General features: G+C 44.6%; 1 protein-coding gene across 1 annotated transcript in view; it reads left to right on the top strand.

Annotated features, from left to right (window-relative positions):
* Nucleotides 1-26,319, top strand: part of LOC141108910 (cytochrome P450 2G1-like) — a gene marked incomplete at its 5' end in the record, with an annotated part of 58,446 nt that overhangs the window by 838 nt on the left and 31,289 nt on the right. The window contains 2 exons of the mRNA XM_073600877.1: nt 15,912-16,072; nt 17,634-17,810. Of these exons, the coding sequence (XP_073456978.1) occupies nt 15,912-16,072; nt 17,634-17,810 (338 nt within the window). The remainder of the gene's footprint in view (nt 1-15,911; nt 16,073-17,633; nt 17,811-26,319) is intronic.

Here is a 26,319-nt window from a genome sequence, read left to right as displayed (position 1 = left end):
CTTCTTCCACAGTCCTCAAATCATCTCCTGATAGAACAGAGCCTTGGGGGCACTCTGCTCAGTTTGGTGTGTATTGCTAGAGAGTTTTTTTCTTTTCTTGGGAGAGTGCATATGATCAGCACAGGGCCAATCAGTACTGTCCAGACAGAGGGTAAGGTGTCCTGCAGCCTCATAGGACAATCAGGGGACAATGAAAACTCCTCCTACAAGCTTTAACCGGTGCTCTACTTGACACAGAAACCACATGACTGCTATATACTGCTGTTGAGAAAAGGTTTTTAGCAGTTTATATTTACTAAAATAATTTCATTTCATTGTTTTTTATTAAAGTTTTCACATAAATAAAGAGAAAGTACATTCAGACATAACTGTCATACATTATAACAAATTTCTAGAAGTTCTTTGGAGGAGAATGTATGACGTAGTAAACAAAAATACCTAGGTGAAGAATACAAATTATATTAATGATCAATTGTGGGGTAGAGAGTGCTGTCCCCTTATGTCCAGACACCCCGACTGGGAACAAGCTGTGCCCAAAGAGGAGCCAACACCCCCGACCAGGTAGTTCACCTATGCACATATAACAATAGGACAGTTACCTATCATAGTTCGTTATTTTATCATTTATGTAGTAAGGTATATATTCATATTATTGTACCTTGAAAAAAAGTAAAAGAATAAGAGTGAAAACAATAAATTAAGAAAGTAAATAAAAGTAAAGACTAGGAATTACCACCATTGAAAAGCTAATCAACATCATTAAATATTATGCTGGTTGAAGTACCAGTGTATTAAGGAGGAGTCTCTGGAAATCTTGTGGACCATAGTAGCCATTTAACTGTGAATTGAGATATTGAGTCAGATGAATATGCAGAAAACTTTTCATAAAGATATTGGGTTTTTACTCCATCTGTTACGTCGGTTACGTTAGGTACTGCATCTGTTTTCCATTTTTGAAGTAATGGTTAGGCGTGCTGCTATAAGGACATGGGTGATTACACATCTATGTTGTGTAGGTATGTTTTTGATCCCTAGGTTGAGGAGGGCTAATGCGGGATTGGGGGCGAAGATGTTTCCTGTGATTTTTGCAAATAGAGAAAATATTGAGTTCCAGAAACTCCTCACAGATTTACACTCCCATAGAAGGTAGGATATTGTCCCTTTGGAGCCGCAGTTCCTCCAACAGTAGCAGGTAGCATCTTTAAAGATGTGTGACAATCTCACCGGTGTTAAATAGTTCCTATGTAACAAGTCCCAGTGGTTCGTACAATGGGAGTAATTGTAGCTAGATTGAATTGCTTTCTTCCAATCCTGATAGAGCATATGTAGTCTTGAAATCCCTTTCCCAATTTAGCATGCTTGAGGTTTTAGTATGGGTATAATTATTTTGTAGTTTCCTGTAAAACCAGGAAAGACCTTTAGGTTTACGAAAGGAGGTGGTCAGGTACTCCCATACATGGGCGTCCGCAGAACTTTTTTCGGGGGGGGGGGCATCATTTTAGGGTCACCCATGCGTCGCCCTTTTTAGACAATGTCATTATGACATTGTCATGGTCAGAGACTACAGACATAGTACAGTCCCTAGGATAAGTAATGGATAATAGCCAACAGGCCCTCTTACCATACCCAGCGAAACTACAGAAGTGATCCCTCCGGCTGAAGGATCGCTCACTCTGGGTTCCCCGGGGGCGATTCTGTTCAGTAGTGTAGCATGTCTGTACCCTGGCAGTGGCTTAGTCTTTCTCTCTCTGGTGGTGCTGGGTAGCATGGCTCTCTCTGGTGGCGCTGGGTAGCATGGCTCTCTCTTGTGGCGCTGGGTAGTGTGGCTTTTCCCCTGGTGGAGCTGGGTAGCGTTGCTCTCTTTGGTGGCACTGGGTAGCGTGGCTCTCTCTGGTGGCGCTGGGTAGTGTGGCGCTTTCTCTGGTGACACTGGGCAGTGTGGTGCTCTCTCTGGTGACACTGGGCAGCGTGGTGCTCTCTGGCTTCCGCCCAGCACACGCCTCTTCGTGTGTCCTGTAGCACTCACTCCCTCAGCTTTTTTCCAGGCTGCAGTCTCTCAATCTCTCTGTTGATTGAGCTGTAGCCTCCTTCCTGTGGAAAATGGGGCCGCCAATCTTTGGGACTACATGTCACATGATGCTTTCATGGTCTCCTTTGATTGGCCCTCAGTTATGGCAAATGGGGAAGAAACTGAGTGGGTAGGAGCTGGGCGGGGGAACCTAGTGAGAGCTGCCGTCTCTTCACCCTGACATGAGAAAGGGGGGGGTCAGCGGGGGAAACCTCTGACAGCACGCAGCTCACCTTTCTCCTGACACAGTGCCACCGAGTTCTCTGCTGGACTAAGCAGGGAAAAGATCCCGCAGTCACACTACACTGATGGGGGAGCTTGACAGCACCTTGATGGTGTCAGCCCGCTGGCTGCCCGCACCCCCATAGCAACGCCACTGTTCTGAATGTGTCCCGATCCAATCCTTGATTCCAGGGGGGGCACTTGACCCCCCTTGCCCCTACCTGCGGATGCCCATGCTCCCATATATCTGGTCGTAAAGTGAAGAAGGAATTTGGGTTCTTAATGTGGTAATGATATAGTTGGATATCTGCATAAGATGCTTTGGGGGGGGGCGTTTTGATCCATATTGCGTATATATGGTTTCCTTTGAGAAGGATAGTTACTTTCAAGGAAGGGATAAGATATTTGTACACTCCCAAGATGAGAACTTGAGAACTTTCCTATGTCGGGATTTACTAATATCGGTTTGTTCATTTAGAGCCCTCCAAGCGAGTAACGTTGCATCAATGGAGGGAAACTTGGGATAATATATTGATCTTTGTGTTAGAGTTGCTAGTAAAAGTGAGGATAAATCTCTTTGTGTAACTATTGCCCGCTCTATCTGCACCCATAGTTTATCGGTTTCTTGGTCGAACCATGACTTTGCGCAGGTTGGGAAATCCCGTTACCCACCTCTGTCTTTGTTTGAGTAGTATAGGGTAAGAGAGCCTTGCCATTTTACCAGCCCATATGAATTTCCTAAACATTTTGTTGATAGTGGTGAAAAAAGATTTGGGTAAGCAGATGGGGATAGTGCAGAAATAATAGATTATCTTTGGTAGCAGTGTCATTTTTAAGGTGGCTATTTTCCCTAACCAGGTAAGTTCATGAGAAGAGATATGTGCTAGGTCTTTTTAAATTATATTTAAAAGGGCAGGGTAGTTGTGTTCAAATGTAGAGTAGGGAGGGTAAGAGATGTTAATCCCCAGATGCTGCAGGCTTCTTGTAGCCCATTGAAAAGGAAATTTCGATTTTAGTTTACTTAGATTTGGGGCGAGTATATGCATGGGAAGAATAGAAGATTTATTGATATTAAGTTTGTAGTAAGATACCCACCCAAAGTGAGTATGTAAGCTTTGTGTCCTGTCAAGGGAAGTTGTCGGGGAGGTTAAGGTCAGAACCACATCGTCAGCGAATAAGCCGATTTTGTGGTCTATGTCAGCTACTCGGATGCCCTTGATAAGAGTGTCTTGCCTAATGGCCTCTGCCAGGGGCTCCATCACCAATGTAAAAATCAAAGGGGATAGAGGGCATCCCTGGCGGGTCCCATTTGTGATATAGAATTTATCTGACATAGCATTGGAGGTGTATACTCACGTGGTCAGTACAGTATATAATGCAGAGATAGCTGAGGAGATAGGACCCTTGAAGCCAAACATGTTGAGTGTCGCTTTTAGGTACCCCTAGTGAACTCGATCGAATGCTTTTTCAGCATCGAGTGTCAGGAACACTGTGGGCACCTTTCGAGTTTCCACAATCCTGAGAAGATTATGCATTCTACGGAGCTTTCCTTCCCTTCACAAATCCTACCTGGTCTGCTTTGATTAAATGGGGAGTAACTTCTGCTAATCGGTTGGCTAAGATTTATGAATATATTTTCAAATCTGTATTAAGGAGGGATATAGGGCGGAAGTTTTGGGGAGTATCTGGCTTTTTCCCTGGTTTTGGAAGAGCCACAATAACCGCTTGGAGCATCTCTTCTTGGAATGAGGTAGAAGTTGTAGTCTTATGAAAGAACTTGTTCATGTATGGCACTAATGTGTTTTGAAAGGCCTTTTAATACTTGCCCGAAAAGCCATCAGCTCCTGGAGAATTATTGGGAAGTAGCGAATGAATGGCCTGGAGAATCTCTCTATCTGAAATGGCAGAGTTTAACTATTGCAGCTCCTTAGCATCTATGGACGGAATTTTGATAGAACGCAAAAAATAGTTGATTTCTATATCGGTGGCTTGAGGTGTTGAGGGATCTGATTTTAAGTTGTATAGGTGTTTATAATATGTGCAGAATGCGTTGGCTATGTCTAAAGGGTGATATACAGATTTGGCCATGTTGGGATCAATGATATGGGAAAGTTTTGTTTTTTGTTGTTTCTTGCGGATTTAAGCAGCTAAGAATTTGCCAGCTTTGTTACCCTGGGTATAGTGGGTGGCTTTGAGTCTCTTAAGGTACAATTAATGATCGGAGATTATATGTGTACGTATATCCTGTCTGGTTTGGAACAGTGCAGAATGTACCTGAAGGGTAGGATTAGATTTATGCTGCATTTCAAGAGATTTAAGTTTAGTCAATAATATGGTCAGTGCCTGTAGTTTCCTCTTCTTTTCTCTCGATGCTGCCTGGGGGAACAAACCTCTGCTGTACGCTTTATGGTCTCACCACAGAGGAAAAATAGAGGTGTCAGGCGTATCGTTATAAAGGAACACGTCCTTGATCTGGTCCTGCAATCTACTCCCATATTTGGGATTATTAAGTATTGATATATTATTGTGCCACAAATGCACTGGTGCCGCAGTATTTTGCTCTTTAATTGACAAGGAGATTGGAGCGTGATCAGACCAAGTGATTGAGTGAATTTTAGCCGATAAAACATTTTTTAAAAGTGACAAGTCAGAAACAAACAAATCGATTCTTGAATGTGCCTTGTGACTTGTGGGGGGCAGAATAGTAAGTAAAATCTCTTTCCCCGGAATTAACACATCGCTATAAATCATGCATGTCAGATGAATGTAAAAAAGCTTGAAGTTCACTGCATATTGAACACTGTGGGGTAGAGCAATCTAATTTTTTGTTAGGTACACAGTTAAAGTCACCACAATACAGCAATAAGCCTTTCTTAATACTGTCAACTTTCTTTTTAAGGGTATATAGGAAAGGCAATTGTCTACAATTAGTAGCATAAAGGTTGATTAGAGTACACATAACATTGTTCAGTTCACAAACCAATATAATAAATCTCTCCACTTTGTCCTTGATCATGTCATGGAGGCAGAAGGCAACAATACGGCTAACAGCAATCAGCACTCCACGCTTTTTCATTGGGCCGGAGGCTGTAAAAACCTGGAGGTTTAGTTTGTTCGTGTACAAAGGTTGTTTCTGCTGTGCAAAGTGAGTTTCCTGTATGCACAGAACATCACTTTTCAGGGTTTTCGCTTGTTGCCTCATGGCCCTCCTTTTAAAGGGGCTGTTGAGACCATGTATGTTCATAAACACAAAATTAGGAACCATTGTCCAAGGGGGAAATGCCTTGCAAAGGTAGCTTAAGGATCAGTGGGAGGGAGCTATAGATACGAGTACCTGTAAGTAAAGATATGGTGTCCTTAAAGTTGATATAGGAAAGTTTGTGCATTGGTGATCGATAATGAGCAAGTTCCAGAGAGCAGTCATCAAGTTTTCCATGTATAGTCATAGGTGGCGGAGCAGAGAAAGAAAAAACAAAAACGTCAATAACAAAATAACAGAGACAACATAAAAAAAAGAGGAAATAATCCTCAACATGCGAAAAGTATCGCATAAGAGCAACTGGGGGGTTTAGCTCTTAGTATCCAGATTCGGTCCTTGCCTTTAATGAAGCAGTGAACCTTTATGGGTCCCTGACGTAGAAGTTGCAAGGGTATGGTCAGGTTGCATCTATTTGTCTCCATTCTGGTGAGATGCGTCCCGGGGGCTGTGGTAGTTAGCGCTGCTTCAACTTTACATGGGAGAAGACCCCATTTTTTGGTGAGTTGGAGACCCTCTTTCAGGGATCTTATAGCAAAGGTGCGACCATCTTTGATAACAAGGAGTTTGGTCAGAAAGCCCCAAGAATATGTGAAGTGGTTGTTTCGTAGTAGCTTAGTAAGGGGCACTAGCTTCTTGCGTGCCAATATGGTGTGTTGGGAAAGGTCAGCATAGATGGCGATTCCTGAGTAAGGGTTAGGCAATGGAGAGTGTTGTCTTGCAAACCGCATCAGGTCATCCTTAACATGGAAAAAGTGTATGCGGGCTATGACGTCACGCGGGATTTTGTCTGGGAGTTGTTGCAGCTTAGGTAGCTTGTGGGCCCGATCAACAATAATTTCACCTGCAGATGTATCTGGGAGCAAGTCCTTTATTAGCTGCTGTACATAGTGCTGGAGGTCAGAGGGGGGTATGGATTCCACCACTCCACAGAGTTTAATATTATTTCTGCGAGATCTGTACTCCAGGTCCGCCATTTTGTTTTTCAGCGCCTCTAGCTCATCATCTTTATCATTATGCGCGTCTAATAATTCATTATGAGCAGACGCAAATTCTGCCATTTTATTTTCCACATGGCTGACACGGTCCCCCACCTCAGCTATGTCAGACTTCCTTTGTGAAACACAGTCCATGAGATCCCTGTGCAAAGATCCCAGCAGGGACACTAGCATCTCTTTCATGTTGGTGTCACTGAGGGGTTGCCCAGTAGTTGGAAAACCTTGGATTTGCTCATAAAATTCAGTGGTGCTGTTCTGGGATGTATTACCACCCTTCGTTTCCCCTAAGTGTGGGCAGAGGGGCATATTGGTGCTGCTTTTTTGTGGGCTTTGTGTTGTGGTATTACAGGAGGAGGAGCGGCTGCTGTGGCTGGGTGAAATGGAGGATGGTTTACTGCTGTCCGTCTTATCCCCTCATATGCCGTGCTGTATGGCGCGCTGCTGTCTGAAGGCAGCGGCCCCATCTTGGGACTTCGGTGTGCTAGCCGACACAAAGAAGTCCGTCAATTTTTCGGGGTCCTCCCTTGGGTTTTTGCTTACCAATAGATGCTATGCTGTCAGTGGGGTTCTCAGGGACCTGTGGGTACTGCTTTGGTCATTCCATGTCGCTGTGTGCAGGCCAGGAGAGCTAGAGAACTTGGGGCTCTCTCCTCACACGGCCATCTCCTTCGGCTGCTGGCCATGCCCCTACTAAAATAATTTCATTTCCATGTTCTGTGTACTGTGACCAGATACAGTGAATGCGGGCTCCTGGGATTAGTCCCAATTTACACTGGTGTGATGCGGGAAACCCTGGAATTCCAGTGCGGGTTCCCGCATCGCACTGGAATCGTACACTGGTTCACACTGACATCTGCTAATGTGAAGTTAATGACACTCCCAAATCGGTTCACAGATTGCAGCACAAACTATGAAATGGTACAGGAATTGGATCGCATGGGCATGAATACTCACGTCTTTTGGTGCGAATGCTATGCGATTTTGCATCGCACAGACATCGCATGTGATCTGCACAGCAATGTGAAGTGTGAACCCAGCCTTAAACAAAATGTAGTCCAAGGAAAACAAATGTCTAACGCTGGATACAAACTATACAATTTTCTTTAGATTTTTTTCTTTAGATTTACCAAAACGATATAATATGGGGTCAAATCTTAATGCCGCGTACACACGCCCGGACTTTCTGTCAGAATAGACTCCGACGGTCTTTCCGACGGAGTTCCGCTGAAACGGACTTGCCTACACACGATCACACCAAAGTCCAATCGTTTAGAACGCGATGACGTACGACAGGACTAGAAAAAGGAAGATCAATAGCCAGTAGCCAATAGCTGCCCTTGCGTCGTTTTTGGTCCATCGAAATAGCATACAGGCGAGCGGTTTTCCCGATAGGAACTGATTCCGTCAGAAAGATTTGAAACATGTTCTATTTCTAGGTCTAGGACTGTCAGAATTTTACAAAGAAAAAGGTAGATGAAGCCCACACACGATCGAAATGTCCGACAGAATGATTCCATCAGACCTTTTTTGCCGGAAAGTCCGGTCATGTGTACGCGACATAGGAGTTTCAATTTGTATGCAATCAGGCAGGCCCTTGCACTACAAAGTTTTGGTAAATCTAAAGGAAATCAGACAACAAAAGCTGTATAGTGTGTATGGGGTCTTTAGAGTCCAAAGTTTTTGTCAGTCATCTGTCCATTGGAAAAGACGCTATTTAAATACAGTAAAATCTTGGTTTGAGAGTAACTTGGTTTGAGAGCATTTTACAAGCAAAATTTTTAAAATTGTATATACTCGAGTATAAGCCGTCCCGAATATAAGCCGAGGCACCTAATTTACCACAAAAAACTGGGAAAACTTATTGACTCGAGTATAAGCCAAGGGTGAGAAATGCAGTAGCCACTGTAGGTGGAAAAAGACGGTCAACAATGCCCATCTACAGATGCATACCCCTTGTGTCCATTGCATGCCTTCCTGTGTGCATTGCATGCCTCCCTGTGTCCATTGTAGCCTCCCTATGTCCATTGCATGCCTACCTGTGTCCATTGCATGCCTTCCTGTGTCCATTGCATGCCTTCCCTGTGTCCATTGTAGCCTCCCTATGTCCATTGCATGCCTCCCTGTGTCCATTGCAGCCTCACTGTGTCCATTGCATACCTCCCTGTGTCCATTGCATTCCTTCCCTGTGTCCATTGCAGCCTCCCTGTGTCCATTGCATGGCTTCTCTGTGTCCATTGCAGCCTCCCTGTGTGCATTGCAGCCTCCCTGTGTCCATTGCATGCCTTCCCTGTGTCCATTGCATGCCTTCCCTGTGTCCATTGCATGCCTTCCCTGTGTCCATTGCAGCCTCCCTGTGTCCATTGCATGCCTCCCTGTGTCCATTGCAGCATCCCTGTGCCGATCTGCCTACCTGATCAGCCCGTGTCATGCAGTCAGACAGTGGCCATCCAGTGTACAAAAGCCGCGCCTCGTCCTCGTCCGTGATAGGCGGAACACTCAGTTTCCCAGCAGTCAGTGTTCAGTGTTCCACCTATCATGGACATCCTCTCATCCTCGTCCATGGGATGAGGACGAGAGGACGTCCGTGATAGGCGGAACACTGAACACTGACTCACTGCTGGGAAACTGAGTGTTTCCCTATCACGGATGAGGAGGAGGAAGAGGCGCGGCTTTTGTACACTGGTCGGCTGTCGTCTGAGCATGACACGGGCTGATCAGGTAGGAAGAGATGGCAGTGACTCGAGTATAAGCCGAGGGGGGCATTTCAGCACAAAAAAATGTGCTGAAAAACTCGGCTTATACTCGAGTATATACGGTACATTTTGACTTGATATACAAGCAATGTCTTGATATATAAGTAGCGTAATGTCACAACAGAGTATAAAAGAGAAGAGAGGCGCCTCCTAATTGTAGCAATATGGTTACAATTAACGGAGGTACAACATTTAGTAACATATTGCTACACTTAGAGGCGCCTCTCTTCTCTTTTATACTCTGTAGCTCCTGCTGGATATTATTCTAATCCCCTTGTGAAGGCTGCCATTTGTTAATGGACATGTTATGGTTACACAACCTGGTCACATTGATATAATCTTTTTATATGGACTATAAACTGAAGGACTTGAACTGAAATGGTTGTGGAATGATTTATTTGAGTTTCCATTATTTCTTATGGGGAAATTCGCTTTGATATACAAGTGCTTTGGATTACAAACATGTTTCCGGAACAAATTCTGCTTGCAATCCAAGGTTTTACTGTACTTTTTGTTTTAAGAACAGACACAAGAATTAAGTGTGGTTACAGATTTTTAATGGTTCAATCAAATTATCACTGGGAACACTAGATCTGGTTTGGCAGAACTACGCCCCTCGGAAAAGGGGGCAAACCCAGAGTTGAGAATCCCAGTATACACAGCCCAATGCGAATGACAAACAAACTTACATGATCAAAGTTTTTTGTTAACAAATATTAGTTAATAGCAGCAACAATACAACATGCTTTGGGGACCAAACAGATCCCCCTTCATCACGGCTCGGGAATTTTGACTCTGCATGGCATGCACTTGTTAACACTGGCATAACCTGCCTTCTAAAACTGTTTCAAGCAGAAAACCAAAGATCTGTTTGATATCTGCTTATTTGAGTACATACAGTATAAACAGAGTTAAGATTCCTCAGCCCTGAAGAAAAGGGGGTCTGTTTTCCCCCCTAAAAGATTTTTTTTTTTCCTTTTAACTAATTTTATCATCAAACATTTGGACTCTTGCCCATTTGTTTGGCACTCTCATTGAGCTATATATACTGGGATTATCAACTCTGAGTTCACCCCTCTTTTCTAAAGGGTGTCCCCATTTTTGTGGAGTTCTGTCAGACCAGAGTTAGTGTGCCCAATGATAATTTGATTGACCCTCTGAACATCTGTATCCAGTGCCTGTTTTTTTTCCTGTGCTTATTCTTAAAGCAAAAAGTATTTACATGTCATCTCTTCTAAAGGACAGTTGACTGCCAAAAAACATGTGAACTGCTGCTTATAGCAGGCTTTGTTATGATATGGAAAGGAATTAAAAATGATATATTAAAGGAAATGTACAGCCAAAGCTTGTTTAGCTGTACACCTCTTGTGGATTAAAGGAGTGCAGTTCATTCTGCACTCCTGTGACCCATTTTTAGCAGACAGCAGGCTGAAGTCCGCTGTCTGCTGACGTCACAGAGCCAGTCCAGGCTCAGGAAGGATCGCAACAATGGAGTCGTAATCTGCCCAAATGCTTGGACCGGCACCCAGCTCAATCTCTTAGACCCCATACACACTATTAGATTTTCTAAAGATTTTTGTCTTCAGATTTACCAAAACCATGTAGTGCAAGGGCCTGCCTGATTGCATACAAATTGAAGCGCTAATGCTGCGTACAAACGGTCAGATTTTCCTACGGGAAATGTTGGATGTGATCTTGTTGTCGGAAAGTGCTACCGTGTGTATGTTCCATCAAACATTTGCTGTTGGACTTTCCTTCAACAAATGTTTGTTAGCAGGTTCTCAAATTTTCCACCATTAAAACTTTGTTGTCGGAAAGTCCGATCGTGTGTACCCAAGTCGGATGCACAAAAGTTCACACATGCTCGGAATCAAGCAGAAGGAGCCGCACTGGCTATTGAACTTCCTTTCTCTTGGCTCGTCGTACGTCTTGTACGTCACCACGTTCCCAGGTTCGTAATTGTTGGCCAACATTTGTGTGACCGTGTGTTTGCAAGATAAGTTTGAGCCAACATCCTTCGAACAAAATTCCCCGTTTTTGTTGGCGATAAGTCAGATTGTGTACGGGGCATTAAGGTTTAACCTCATATTATATGGTTTTGGTAAATCGGAAGGCAAAAATCTGCAGAAAATCTAAAGGCCCATACACACCAGATCGGACTTTTTGACAACAAACATGCAAATTAGCTGATTTAAGGCAACATCGGACAAACTTTTTTGGTTTTCATCGGACTTTTGTTGGCTGTGCGAATGGACAAAGTCCAATCGTGTGTGCACAAAACCATCGGACTTTTGTACAAACTACAAACACGCATTCTCAGAACCAATGCAAAAGATTAGACAACAATACAGAAGTTGACCAAAGGGTGGCCCCGGAGAACTGTATGTCCTCTTTTTGAAGTGTCATCAGTACGTTGAAACGTCACTACATTCGTGTTTGTTACCGAAAAAGTCCTGCCGTGTGTATGCTTAATTAGTTTACGGCCAAGGCCCTTTGTACAAAAATCCACGGTAAAGTTTGTACAAAGTCTGATCGTGTGTATGAGGCTAAATAGTGTGTATGGGGTCTTAAAGTGGAGTTCCACCCAAAAGTGGAACTTCCACTCATCGGATTCCTCCCCCCCTCCGGTGTCACAGTTGGCACCTTTCAGGGGGGGAGGGGGGTGCAGATACCTGTATATTACCAGCCGTATTGCGCATGCGCAATAGGGAACCGGGAAGTGAAGTCGCACGGCTTCACTTGCTGATTCCCTTACCGAAGATGGAGGCGGCAGCACCCGAGGACCGAGAGACGGTTCGGCCTTGGGTGCCGACATCGCGGGCGCCCTGGACAGGTAAGTGTCATGCTTTAAAAGTCAGCAGCTGCAGTATTTGTAGCTGCTGACTTTTAAAAAAAAAAAATTTCAGCGGAGCTCCGCTTTAAGCCTTGTACACACAGTCAGATTATTGGATGAATTTCCGTCTGTTTTTTGTTTGATTCTAGTCTCAAATCGAAAGTGAAGAGGGTACTCACCATCAGAAAATTTTCTGAGGACAGAATTCAATGTCAGAAGTGACGTAATGTGTTGAATTGTTTTGTATGTGTTCTTTCATTTCCTAGCATGCCTAGTCTTGCTCTTCAGATTTTTTTTTTGTCAGAAAACCGTACTAATGAAAAGAAAATCGGATGTTGTGGTCACATCAGACAAAAATTTTCAAACCTGCACATCCAGTTTTTATCTGCCGAAAATTCATAATCGGCTGTCAAAAGCAGCATACTAACGATCGGAAAATCGGCAGATCATTCATTGGACAAGATTTATCTTCAAATTTTCTGACCGTGTGTAGGGGCCTTTAGAGAGACGCTGAGAGCCTGAGCCGGCCACTCCCGCCCCAGAGCCCGAGTGATCGGCGGTGTTTGATCGCTTGGTTCTCAGTATTAGAGGTGGCGGGGGACAGATGCAGCATCCACCTAGGTAAGCATGATTCTTAAATAAAAAGAAAACCCAAACTTCTCTTTTAATGTTGACTGGTTAATGATTTATTGGCTTTAAAAGTTAGGGAAATAACCAAGCTTCAATATACTGTTTAGTGGCAATAAAGGTGTCCCTGCATCACATTAAACACATTAAAGCTGAACCCAGGGCAGATATAAAAGACACACATAAAATCAGCTATGTACACATTAATACATCGTTATTTTTTTTTTTATGCAGACAATAAAAGTACCTGGAATTGACTTGGTATCAACCTCCTGCAGTCCCTGTACAGCAGAACTCAGACTAGGAAAGGAGAAGCAGCACAAGGAACCAATCAGTTAACCAGCAATGCAGGGAACACGTTGACGGAAGGAGAGAGTAGGGAAACAAAGAAAAGAGCTTATCAGTCTCCTGTTCCTCTTGGTGATGGGACAAGACCTGTTAGTGTTACTTAAAGGATAAGTTCAACTCTGGGAACATGTTACATGTTCCACTGTTTAGGGTGGAACCAGGGGTGTATCTGCCACGAGGCAAACAAAGTTTATTTTTCAGGGGGGCACTGTCACCCCCAGGCAGAAGAAACAAGATATACCTGCTGTGCCAGTGCCGGACTGTACACAGATTGCCAATGGCCGCCGCTACAGTTCAATAGTGGCGGAGCTGCCTACAGCAGTGCCGGTGTGCCGAGTGCGTTCCTGCAACCAGCACAATTCTAAGACCAACACATTCCCTGTAAGGCATACCTGCGGAGCACTCTCCGCCTGACTAGAAACCCCACATAGCCACCAGAGACCCTGCATAGCCTCAGGAGACCCCATATAGCCACCAGAGACTCCGCTTAGCCTCCAGAGACCCCGCATAGCCACCAGAGATCCCACATAGCCTCCAGAGACCCCACATAGCCACCAGAGACCCTGCATAGCCACCAGAGACCTCTAGAGACCCCACATAGCCTCCAGATACCCCACATAGCCACCAGAGACCCCACATAGCCACCAGAAACCCCGCATACCCACCAGAGACCCAGAGACCCCACATAGTCTGCAGAGACTCTGCATAGCTTTAAAAGACCCTGCATAGCCACCAAAGACCCCGCATAGCCTCCAGAGACCCCCAGAGACCCCACATAGCCTCCAGAGACCCCACATAGCCACCAGAGACCCCACATAGCCACCAGAAACCACCGCATACCCACCAGAGACCCCACATAGCCAACAGCGATCCTGCATAGCCACTTGAGAGTCCACATAGTCACCAGAGACCCTGCATAGCTTTAAAAGGCCCTGCATAGCCACCAGAGACCCCACATAGCCTCCAGAGCCCTCCAGAGACCCCTCATAGCCTCCATAGACCCCACATAGCCACCAGAGATCCAACATAGCCACCAGAAACCCCTGCATACCCACCAGAGACCCCAAATAGCCAACAGCGATCCTGCATAGCCACTTGAGAGTCCACACATGAGAGTCTGCACAGTCGACCAGAGACCCCACATAGCCACCTGAGAGTCCGCAGAGATGAGGGGTGCCCAATTTTAGTCTTGCCTAGGGCAGCACAAAACCAAAATACACCACTGCTGCAGCTGTCACAGGGAGAAGTTCCTTGTACTAGATGTAATTTTTTTAAAGCAGCGTGGCCGTAGGGGGCTCCACCCACACGGCCGTGTCATTCATTCACAAAGCTCTGTGTATGAATGAACTACAAGTCCCGACATCCTTTGCAGTTGCCAGCTTGTAGTTCTCAATGAAGTACCAGGGTGTTGTTGAGTGCTGTGGTAGTTTTTTGAGTCTTCCTGTCAGTGTAAAACTGCCTGCCCTTACCATGTATAATGTACAATGTATGGGGCAGACAGCTCACACTGACATTCTGCAGAAGACCAGCATAGCATCAGCGATCTGCTGATTGCTGGTGCAATGCTTTCCAGGCTCCTAAAAAAATTGTAAATGCACATTCTTTTAGCTGCAAAAATTAGCATTTATTATTTTTAAGTGAACTTATCCTTTAAGCAGAGAAAAAACAGGTTTCGTTCCCTGCCAAACAAGGCTGGGCTGAGTATCAAGGCTGAGTAAATCCCAGGACTAGATAAACAAAAATAAAATCCTTTGGCAGATAAAACAGCTCCCTTATAAGTTTTTCACTTGTATATTCAGGTATTTTTCTGTTTAAAGGATTCTTTAAAGAAAACCTGAACTACTTTAAGTCATGTACCCAGAACAAGCCTGCCACAAGTGAAGGCAGAACTCCTGATCTAAGGACTTGTTCTGGCCAAGTGACACATAATAGATCAAAGCATTTTTTTTTGCAACTTCATCAATGTTCTAAAGTTCAGGTTTAGGAACTGGTGCTGTAACCTGTTTAGCAATGGTGGCTGGTGGGTTCTTCCTGGCAAACAAATAATACCCCCCCCCCGGCGGCATGGCACGGCACTGAAACATCCCCCCATTGGTCCGGCACTTACCTGCAGGGCTGTGGTGTCCTCTCCTCCTCTCCTGGAGTGCGGGCAGCGGCCGCATTGGCTCCGGTGTACGCTCCTCCAGCTTCCTCTGTCGTGTATCTCCTCTTCCTCCAATGCGCTAGGCATCCAATAGGATCACCTGATGCTTTGGCCAATCGGGAAACAGGTCTCACAAACCTGCCTCTTGATTGGCAGGGAGGAACTTTAGTGTGAAAATAGCGAAAAAAATTATTTCACTATGGTCACACAACTGGATGGCCTTGGAGCGCACCCAGCTCTGCGCTCCAAGGTCACCCATTTTTGAAGCCTATTAGAGTGTCATGTTCTAATCAGGTGCTTTAAAAAAACACCCACGCCGCATTGAAATCCATGGTCCAGCGCCACTGATATGTAGATCAGGGGGATGGACCCACGAATAGGGGAGGCGGCGTCCGTGTGCCCTCTATTTACGGGCCGCCACTGCTGTTTAAAATTATGAAAATGTGGCGCTCATAAATGTTATTAAACATGTGTAACCAAGTGTAGATAAGTGCAGATGTAAGCGCGAGTTTAAATTTTATATTATTCGCCACTGCTGTTTAGCTCAAAGTATTTGTCATATACAAAGCATAAACTTTGTTAAGAAGCAATTCTGGTCTCTACCTCCTTTATAGTGTTTTCTGTCTCATGACATAATCACCTCTGCATATTGTATACTTGCAGGAAAGTCCATTGATCCAAGAAGCCTCCTAGTTTCATGTGTGTCTAACATCATCTGCTCCATCGTTTTTGGAGATCGGTTTGAATACAATAATGAGAGTTTCCAGAAACTCCTCAGCCTGTTTGCTGCAAACTTTAGGGACATGAGTGGCACTTGGGGACAGGTAAGTGGTGCTAGAGCTCCACATGTTAAAGAAACTGAAGGAAAGAAAAGTCCTTTACAGTTTGTAAATCGTTGCCAACAAGGTGGACGAAGACGTGGCTGGATTATTATTATTGTTATTTTTGTGTTCTGCCTTCTGTGGAAGGTCTAGAACAGCCTTTCTCAACCTTTACTGCAGAGGAACCCTTGAAATCATTTTCAGGTCTTAAGGAACTCCTGCTAAAACCAATTTCAAACCTTGCTAAAACCTAAAAATCCATGAGAAGTATGCCTTTTGCAGTGCTGGGACAAGGTCATCTAGAGCCCAGGGCAAATATGCCACACTACGCCCCCTCCAAGATGTATGCTCATTATGTCAGCACCCCCCCCCCCCTAAATAATTTTTTTAGCACTAATCTGCATGCTTTACCCCTAAACATAAATCCCCCTCCTCCCAGTACAAATCCACAAATCCACAAATGCTGAAATTGCCTCAGCATAAGTGCCCTCCCAAATAAATCACCCTTCTTAGCACAAATCCTCTACCTTTAAAGTCCCTCTCTGAGTACACAACCCCCCCCCACACTCCAAATCCTTACTCCCAGCACAAATCCCATCCCCTCCTAGCATAAATTTCTCCACTTAGCACAAATCCCCCCCCCCAAAAAAACATTTCCCCTCCTAGCACAATTCCCCTCACCCCTCTACCATATCACCTCTTCTAGCACAAATCCCCCCTCCTAGCAGAAATCCTCTTCCCCCACCCCCCGGTCCCAACAAAAATACCCCTAAAACACCACTCCTAGTACATCCCGCCCCAAGTTTCTCCTCCTAGAATAATTCTTACGCTCCTCCTTCCCCCAAATTTCCCCTCCCAACACAGACGACCCCCCCCCAATCTCCTTGTGGCGCGTCTCACCTCACATGATACCACAGTGCCCAGGACAGCCGCCCCTCCTACCCACCCTTTGTCCCGGCCATGGTCTTTCATGTGGTGGTGGTCAGAATGCCACCCCTTCAGACATGCTACTGGCTCTGCCAAGTGGTATTGACCGGCAGGCACCAAATGGAAGGTCAGTCACCCAAAGCTCAGGGAACCGCTCCCCCCAATCTCCTCGTGGTGCCCCCCACCTCACATGACACCACAGTACCCAGGGCAGCCGCCCCTCCTAACCACCCCTTGTCCCCGGCCTTTGCCTTTTGTATGGTGGTTAGAATGCCAGCCCTGCAAACAGATAAAACAATCTTTGGCGTCATGCTACTGGCTCAGCCAAGTGGGATTGACCCGCAGGTAACAAAATGGGATGTCAGTCACCCAAAGCTCAAGGAACCCCAAGCAACCTCTTTAGGAATTCTGATGAATCTGAAAAAAAATGTGTACTTTAAATGTAAAATTACTCATTTGACTGTGATGTCTTACTGGCTTGTTCTACTGCCTCTGAGCCTCACCAGTACTGGAGTTGCAATTACATGTTTCACTTACAGCTCCACCTGCTGGTGTAATCTAGCACTGCAGAGCATAATTCATACTCATTAATAAATAGTGGTTCTCTAGGACAAAGACTTATTGTACCGTTATTCAGTTGCAGCACATGCTTCCAAATATCATGAACTATGTACCAGGAGAACACAAGCGAATAAACACACAACTAACCAGTCTTGCCAACTTCATCTTAGAGAGAGTAAAGATGAACCAAGAGACATTTGATCCTAACTCACCCCGGGATTTTATTGACTGTTTCCTCATCAAACAGCAGCAGGTACATTAATTTAAAAGATACGATATATATATATATATATATATACAGACCTCTGTATGCTTCATAACACAACACCTGTTTATCTAATGTACAGTTCAAATCAAGCACTCAAGTCAAGACACCAAAATAAAGACAATGGGGCTGATCTATTTAAAATATAAATAAAGGAGAAATATTTTTGGAGTTAGGCCCCTTTCACACGGGGCTGTCCATTTTGACGGACTCCACTTGCTAAGCAGGGATTGCTCCGTTGATCCTTACTGAGCAGGCGGATGACAGGTCCGTCTTTGCCCACTGTGCAGGGATGGACCTTTCAGAGCCCCGCTCTCCTCTATGGGGGATCGGATGAAAACGGACCGCATGACCATTTTCATCCGATCCACAGAGGTGCATGGAGCGTGTGTTCAGGTCCGCCTGAAAAACTGACAGGCGGACCTGAATGGTCCACATGTGTGAAAGAGCCCTTATGGATAGAGTATGTAGCAGAATCTCTAGCCTCTTCCAGTCTAATGGGAACCTTTGAGGCCACAGACCGCTGACATCCTTCAATATGTAGTGGGTTGTGAGGCATAGTGGGTGCAAACGTGGTAAAAGTCATTGGGCGCCAGACACTTCTTGGATGCAAAAGAAGTCTTATTTCTTTTAACAGTCCTTTTATATTTTGCAAGGGAAAGAGGGATGGGGCCAGGACACCCTTAAGTAGTTGCATTTTCAATAGGCAGACTCTGAGGCTTCAATAGGAGGAAAGCCATACAGGGAAAGGCCCCAGCAAGGTGCCACTTCTGCACGTGCAGGTTTGCTGCCCTCTATGGCTACAGTACTTAACAGTTCCTAATCCAAACGTAATAATTCTCTCAGCTTTACTACAACTTCTACTTGTAGCTCCTGGTTTCTCACCGGACCCTCTGATTCACTAACTCTGAATCCTGTGAGCTCCTCAAGGCTTTTGCAGTGGTATCTCCCTCAAGCATCACCCACGCTTCCCTGCTGGGTCCCTAGCTTGGCACTTCGGATACCTTCAAGTTTCACCCCTGCTGACCGGCTCGGTCCCTAGCTTGACACACAAGGCTGCTCTGCAAGCGTCACCTCTGCTGTTTGGGTCCCTGACTTGATCACCGCCTGAAGTTTCCCGATTCTCCACCATGCCGGTCGATGAGAATGTTGCTCCGGTATTTGCTTCAGTTACTCACTGTGGTCCCTGGTAAAGGTAGTTGGCCCCTTAGTGGCGACAGCTTCCCTTCTACCTCCGACCATGACAGGTTCTCCGGCCAGCAGAACCGTCACTTTTGGTTGGACTGCAAGCCGCAGTCAAAACCCTGTGCTGCCCTCTTACTTCTGGATAGGCCCTCACACAGCCTGGCAGCCAGATGCCCCAGGATAGGCCCCATCTCCGGCCTAGCAGCCCGGGGTGAACAACACACGTCCACCCAGACGACAGTCCGGGTGGCACAGAACATATATCACCTGATTCCACCCAAATATATAGGCTCTCCCAGCAGGCCAAGGGATTTAAGAAAACCCCCGCCCATTGGCTGAGATACCCCATATACCCATAACCTGAACTTGAGTTGTCCTTCTCATATCTAGTACCACCAAGTGCCCGGCCTCCTAGTGGTAGAGGAGAAAAGTACAACAAGTCCAAACTTAGGGAGAAATCAATGGATCTCTAACAATTTAACTATGGTAGCTACCCCTGACAAGAAATTTGGTGAGCAGCTCCCTGACTAAACCGCAGGGCGCTACAAGTGGAAAGGGATTAAAACCCCTGACCCATGGGAGTGTGGTGGTACCCTCAGAGACAGGGTGGACTGATATTTACCTTAGAAGAAGATCCCTTAGGCATAGTGGGACATGTAGATAGATGGGCGCAAGCCACTTTTAGGTGAAGACATAAAAAGGATTTAGGGTTAGGGTTTGATTAGTAGCAACAGCATCTCTTTTCTCCAGGCGAGTCACCCAGCTCCCACACATGAGGTTCCAGTGTAAACGCCTTGCAGACACCTCCAGTGTGGTCCTCCTCTGGGTCTCCATCTTATTCCTAATCTTCTACAGGAGAGTCAATCAACCTCCATGGGTTACTATCCTGCCTCCAGTAAAGACCAGCAGCACTAGGCCTCAGCTCCATGCCTAACTATATTGAGGCCCCTTCAGGCAGGCAGGCTTAAAGAAGCAGCTCCATCATGTGCACCCTCCCCTGGGCCGAGCCTGGGGGAAAGAAAGCATGCCCCAAATATGTTTAACCTTTCCCATAATGCACCACTGGCAAAGGAAACTCCTAGTGGTGGGTTGGGAAAAGATATGAATATTCATGATCAAGACTTACTGTATGATCTCACATTAATACCAGAGGTGACAGTACCACCTACTGACTGAAGAGGGAACTGACAGCCAGATTTAGACTTATGCCCTGTACACATGGTCGGACATTGATCAGACATTCCGACAACAAAATCCATGGATTTTTTCTGACGGATGTTGGCTCAAACTTGTCTTGCATACACACAATCAGACAAAGTTGTCGGAAAATCTGATCGTTCTGAACGTGGTGACGTAAAACACGTACGTCGGAACTATAAACAGGGCTGTAGCCAATAGCTTTCGTCTCTTAATTTATTTTGAGCATGCGTGGCACTTTGTGCGTCGGATTTGTGTACACACGATCGGAATTTCCGACAACGGATTTTGTTGTCGGAAAATTTTATAGCCGGCTCTCAAACTCTGTGTGTCGGAAATTCCGATGGAAAATGTGTGATGGAGCCCACACACGGTCGGAATTTCTGACAACAAGGTCCTATCGCATATTTTCCATCGAAAAATCCGACCGTGTGTACAGAGCATTAGAGGAAAGCTGAGCAAGACACAGACTGCAAATTAGCATTGGCTGACTGCAGCCATGCGGAACTAAATTTAGACACCCCTGCTTAAGGCAGGGTGACTACATCCTGTTTACCATTATTGTATTTAGTAAAAGTGAAAGTAAATCCCAAATTTTGGATAGTCAACACAACAGGAATAGTGGGGAAATCTTACAATGGGAACACTAGATCTAGTGACACCCAGCGATTCCCTCACTTTGGAGGGTTTTCCTGTTTTGGCTATGGGACAGCAAGTGAAGGGAAATCTGCCCAATGGGCAAAGATAACCCTCCCTTACTCTATTTAACATTTCAAAAAAAGTTTTGCCTTTAGTTCTACTATAAAGAGTTGAGTGACAATTTACCTAAGTTATTAAATAATGTGAAAAGCAAATTCCTGTTTGTTTTATTTGAACATGATTAGGTATTCAAAGTGAACAACAGATACAATATATTAAGTAAACAGTTTTAAATCCTTTAGCAAATAAACCTCATGGTCCGTATTTACAAAGCTAATTTTCTCTTTTTCAGTTGTTTTCTTAATACTGCACCTTTCATGGCTCACATATTAATTTGCAAGGGTTCATAACATGCTTCATTTACCTGTTCTACGTGTGCTATTTACTAATACTGGTGCTATATTGACATGAATGGCTGTGTGCTGCTGTACTCTTGTAATCTGCAATCCTAAAGATGAGTAAAGCGTATGCAAAACATTTTAAAAATCTTATTTTTTTGCATACGCCCGTTTGCTATATTTAGTAACAGGCTCAGCTGCCTATGTGCAAGAGCACCTAAAACTGTCAGCATAAATGTCCAATCTAATAAAATTAAAGAATATCTGAACCCAAAAGCAAAAACTATTATTTTTTTAAATAAATATCTGAAACGTGTGGTGTGCATTTTTATTCAGCCCCCTTTACTCTGATACCCCTATCCTTAAATAAAATCTAGTGGAACCAATTGCCTTCAGAAGTCACCTAATTATTAAATAGAGTCCACCTGTGTGTAATTTAATCTCAGTATAAATACAGATGTTCTGTGAAGCTCACAGAGGTTTGTTAGAGAACCTTAGTGAACAAACATCATCATGAAGGCCAAGGAACACACCAGACAGATCAGGGATAAAGTTGTGGAGAAGTTTAAAGCAGGGTTAGGTTATAAAAAAATATCCAAAGCTTTGAACATCTCCCGGAGCACTGTTCAATCCATCATCCAAAAATGGAAAGAGTATGGCACAACTGCAAACCTATCAAGACATGGCCGTCCACCTAAACAGAAAGGCCGAGCAAGGAGAGGATTAATCAGAGAAGCAGCCAAGAGGACCATGGTAACTCTGGAGGAGCTGCAGAGATCCACAGCTCAGGTGGGAGAATCTGTCCACAGGACAACTATTAGTGGTGCACTCCACAAATCTGGTCTTTATGGAAGAGTGGCAATAAGAAAACCACTGTTAAAAGAATCCCATAAGAAGTCCCATTTGCAGTTTAACCACCCTGGCGGTATGAATATGTCAGATTTTTGCATCTCGAAGCGGTACAATTGTTTTGCATAGAAATTTGGCGTTCTATATTGTAGGCCTGTAATTCTTAGCAATAACACACTTAAATCTGTCCAAATAAGCGTCTAGTAGATATCCCGGGTATGATAACGTTTGAAACACAAAATCATAAATTATATTATAATAAATAACTATAAATAATTATGAAAAATAATAATATAATAATAATAAAATGAATTTCCCCACGATTCACTATCGCTCAATTCTGCAAGTGTTCTAATTTACTATCGCTGTTTTCTAGCTGGTCTACAACCAATTTTGATGTAAAGGGACACTTTTTAGTTGCTATGGACAATCTCAAGTTTCCAGGCAGAAAGAACAGTATATATAATATAAAACTGCATGCAAGGCATTGGATAAAGCACTAGGGACAAAAGGGATGTGAAATGATTTCATACAGTAATGTAATCTGTAAGATTCAATTTTTAGCCACCAGGCGCCGTGAAGCTCGCAGGGAACGGAGCCCGGCACACAGGATATCGGGGGGGAGGAGGACAGAGCCCGCAGACACAGCGGGGGGACATTGCAGGATCCTGGGGACAAGGTAAGTACACTGCACCAGGATCCTGCAATGCATTCTCGAGTGTGGCTTGGGGTTACCGCTAATGATACTGAAATTTAACCACAAGCCACACTTGGGAAAACCGCCAGGGAAGTTAAGAGAAGCCATGTGGGGCACACAGCAAACATGTGGAAGAAGGTGCTCTGGTCAGATGAGACTAAGATTGAACTTTTTGAGCCTAAAAGCAAAACGCTATGTGTGGCAGAAATCTTAAGCCTTGTACACATGATCGGATTTTCCACAGACAAAACCTTACGTGTGCCTGGATTTTGTCTTGCATACAAACGGCAAGGAATTGTCAGCCAACAAACATGAACGTACTGACGTACTACGTGGTTTTTAGCTCTTTAGCGCAACCCTTTGGGCTCCTTCTGCTAATTTCGTGTTAGTAGAAGTTTGGTGAATGTTGATTCGCGCTTTTCATTTTGCGCTTTTCAGTTTGTTTCTGAACGGCCATTCGTCAAGCAGACATGTTGCAGAATTGGAGGAGATAACGTGTTTATTATTATTGGCCTTGGAGTTATTGCTTTGACCCAAGTCCAGTCCAGGAACAGGAGGATGAGGAGTTCCTGGACCAAAAATTGGTTGCTTTCTTAATCGTGACCATTTATGTAAAAAAAAAAAAGCCTTTGAAAATTCGTTTGTAATAACTCCATCAGTATCACCAGCAAAGCAGCTTCATTATTATCCCATTAAAGAAGAAGAGAATGTGCGCTGCATTTCGAGATTTCATAATTTGCCACGCCACAAATGTTAATTCTCCATTACGAACTCTAGTTTACAAGACCGACTGCTTCTGGCTCATCCTTGCTTCCGAGCATGCGTGTTTGTACTTTGGACTTTTGTCCGACGGACTTGTGTACACACGCTCAGAAAATCCGACATCAGCCATTTGTCCGTGGAAAATTTTAAAATCTGCTGTCCAACATTTGTCTGCGGAAAATCCGACCACAATTGTCCAATGGAGCATACAAATGGTCAGATCTTCCGCCAACAGCCTGTCATCACACAATTCCCGTTGGAAAATCCGATTGTGTGTATGAGGATTTACAGTGTACATCATCCTGAACACAACATCCACACCATGAAACGTGGAGGCAGCATCATGTTGTGGGGATTATTTTCTTCAGCAGGGACAGGGAAGCTGGTCAGAGTTGATGGGAAGATGGATGGAGCCAAATACAAGGCAATCTTAGAAGAAAACCTGTTAGAGTCTGCAAAAGACTTGAGACTGGGGTGGAGGTTCATCTTCCAGTAGGACAACGACCCTAAACATACAGCTAGAACTACAATGGAATGGTTTAGATCAATGCATATTTATGTGTTAGAATGGCCCAGTGGGCCAGGTGGGGGGTAGGGCTCATGGTTTCTCAGGTCATGGGGAGACCGGATTACCTCAACCGGGGGGAGGAGGTGGGAGGGGAGGGAAGGGGGGGGCTGGGGGAGGAGGGAGGATTAGGGGGGTAAGAAAGGTTGGGACGGGGGGAGAAAGGGGTGGGAGGGAGGTAATGGGGGGGTTCAGGGAAGAGGGAGGGACGGGGAATCTACCAGTAATAATAGGGAAGAATAAGGATGAGGCCCCTGCTCTCGCAAAGTGGTGCGACCAAACACAAAAAGTGTAAAAAAAAAAAGGATAGAGGGTCTAAAGATAATTACCTATAATGTACGTGGCATAAACGCTCCCAGGAAAAGAGCGAATATTGTGGGCGAGTTGAGATTCCTGAAGGCGGACGTGGTCCTACTTCAGGAAACCCACTTCGCTATAACAAATAACAATAAGATAAGCTCAAAAGATTACCCCATATAGTACTATGGTGATTCCCCACTTAGCCGAGCAAAAGGAGTAGCCATAGGGTTTGCCAGAGGTGTAAGATTTGATCTAGATGAGAGACTAGTGGACCCTGATGGGCGATACCTGTTCTTGAGAGGAAAATTAAACCGAGTAGAGTGCACCCTGGCAAACATATATGGCCCAAATAAGAACCCCATTGGCTACCTTCTGAGGCGGTTAGCTGACTTAATGGAATTCAAGAAGGGGGGCCTTATAATGGGGGGCGATTTCAATTTCTGCCCGGAACCAAAGGAGGATGGTACGTCGAGTGCACAGGGGACTGGAATGAGATGGAGGAACAAACTAAAACAGAAATTGCACCAACATCAATTGGTAGATGTTTGGAGGCTACAACACCCCAAAATAAGAGACTTCACATTCCACTCCCCTGTCCACTCGTCATACTCTAGACTTGACTACTTTATAATAGAGCATAGGTGGCTAGAGGTGGCTGTTTGCACAAACATCGGTATAACAACGTTCTCTGACCACGCGCCGGTGATAAAGATAGGAGAGGTAAATACAAGGAGTAAGGGGTGGAGATTAAATGAGGAACTCTTGCATGATAAAGCAATAGAAGAACGAATGAAAAAAGAATTAGAGATTTATTTTAAAGAAAACAACACAGAAGGGGTATCTAAAATGACGGTGTGGGAGGCTCATAAGGCCTATATAAGAGGCATCATGATAAAAGAGGAGGCGGAGAAAAGAAGGGGCACTAGAGAGAAAACCAGGGCCCTGAGTAAAGAAATTAACACATTAGAGCAGCTCCATAAGAATAAGAACGACAGCGAAACTTTGCTAAAACTCAGCCGTAAAAGGGAGGAGATGAGAGAACTCATAGAGCAAGAAACAAGAATGACGTACAATAAAGTAAAAAAAGAAAGGTACCTATACGGGAACAAACCGGGGAGACGTCTAGCGCAGGCTCTAGCAAAAAAAAAATCAGCAAATTACATAGACAAAATAAAAACAGGTAATGGGGAATTCGCACACAAATCAGTGGAAATCGCCAGGACGTTTCAGGAATACTACGCGAGTCTATAGGATATAGGTACCAAAGAAGAGGTCGAACAGAAAAGGGTAAAAATAAAAGCATACCTGAGAGAGAGCGGTCTAAAGAAAATCAGAGGAACAAATTAGTCAGCTAGAGACCCCCATCACTGAGGAAGAAATAATAAAAACCATAAAAGAAACACCGATGGGGAAAAGTCCGGGGCCTGCCGGCCTGACGATTCTCTATTACAGAAAGTTCAAAGACATCCTGATCCCAAAAATATGTTACCTCATGAATAGGATTGGGGATAAAGAGGAATTACGTAAAGAAGCCCTAGAAGCTACTATTGTTGTTATCCCCAAGGAAGAGAAGGACGGAACGCTATGTTCAAGTTACAGACCGATCTCTCTCCTAAATCTAGACACCAAAATTTACGCTAAAATCCTTGCGGACAGGCTGAAAAAAGTTATGCAAAAAATAATACACCCAGAACAAGTCGGTTTCATCACAGGGAGGGAAGGGAGAGATAATGGAACTAGGACCCTGCTAGCAATACAGGTGATGAAAGGCAATGGGGCCCCAGGACTACTCCCGTCGATAGATGCAGAGAAAGCATTCGACAGGGTAGACTGGGGCCTCATGCAGGGTACATGGGAAGAAATAGGACTGGGTGAGAAAATGATAAAATGCATAAAGGCCCTATA

Source organism: Aquarana catesbeiana, linkage group LG09 (assembly GCF_042186555.1).
Source record: "Aquarana catesbeiana isolate 2022-GZ linkage group LG09, ASM4218655v1, whole genome shotgun sequence".
NCBI classification, from domain to species: Eukaryota; Metazoa; Chordata; class Amphibia; order Anura; family Ranidae; genus Aquarana; species Aquarana catesbeiana.
The sequence above is the reverse complement of the archived record's forward strand: the minus strand, read 5'-3'. Positions and strand labels throughout refer to the sequence as shown.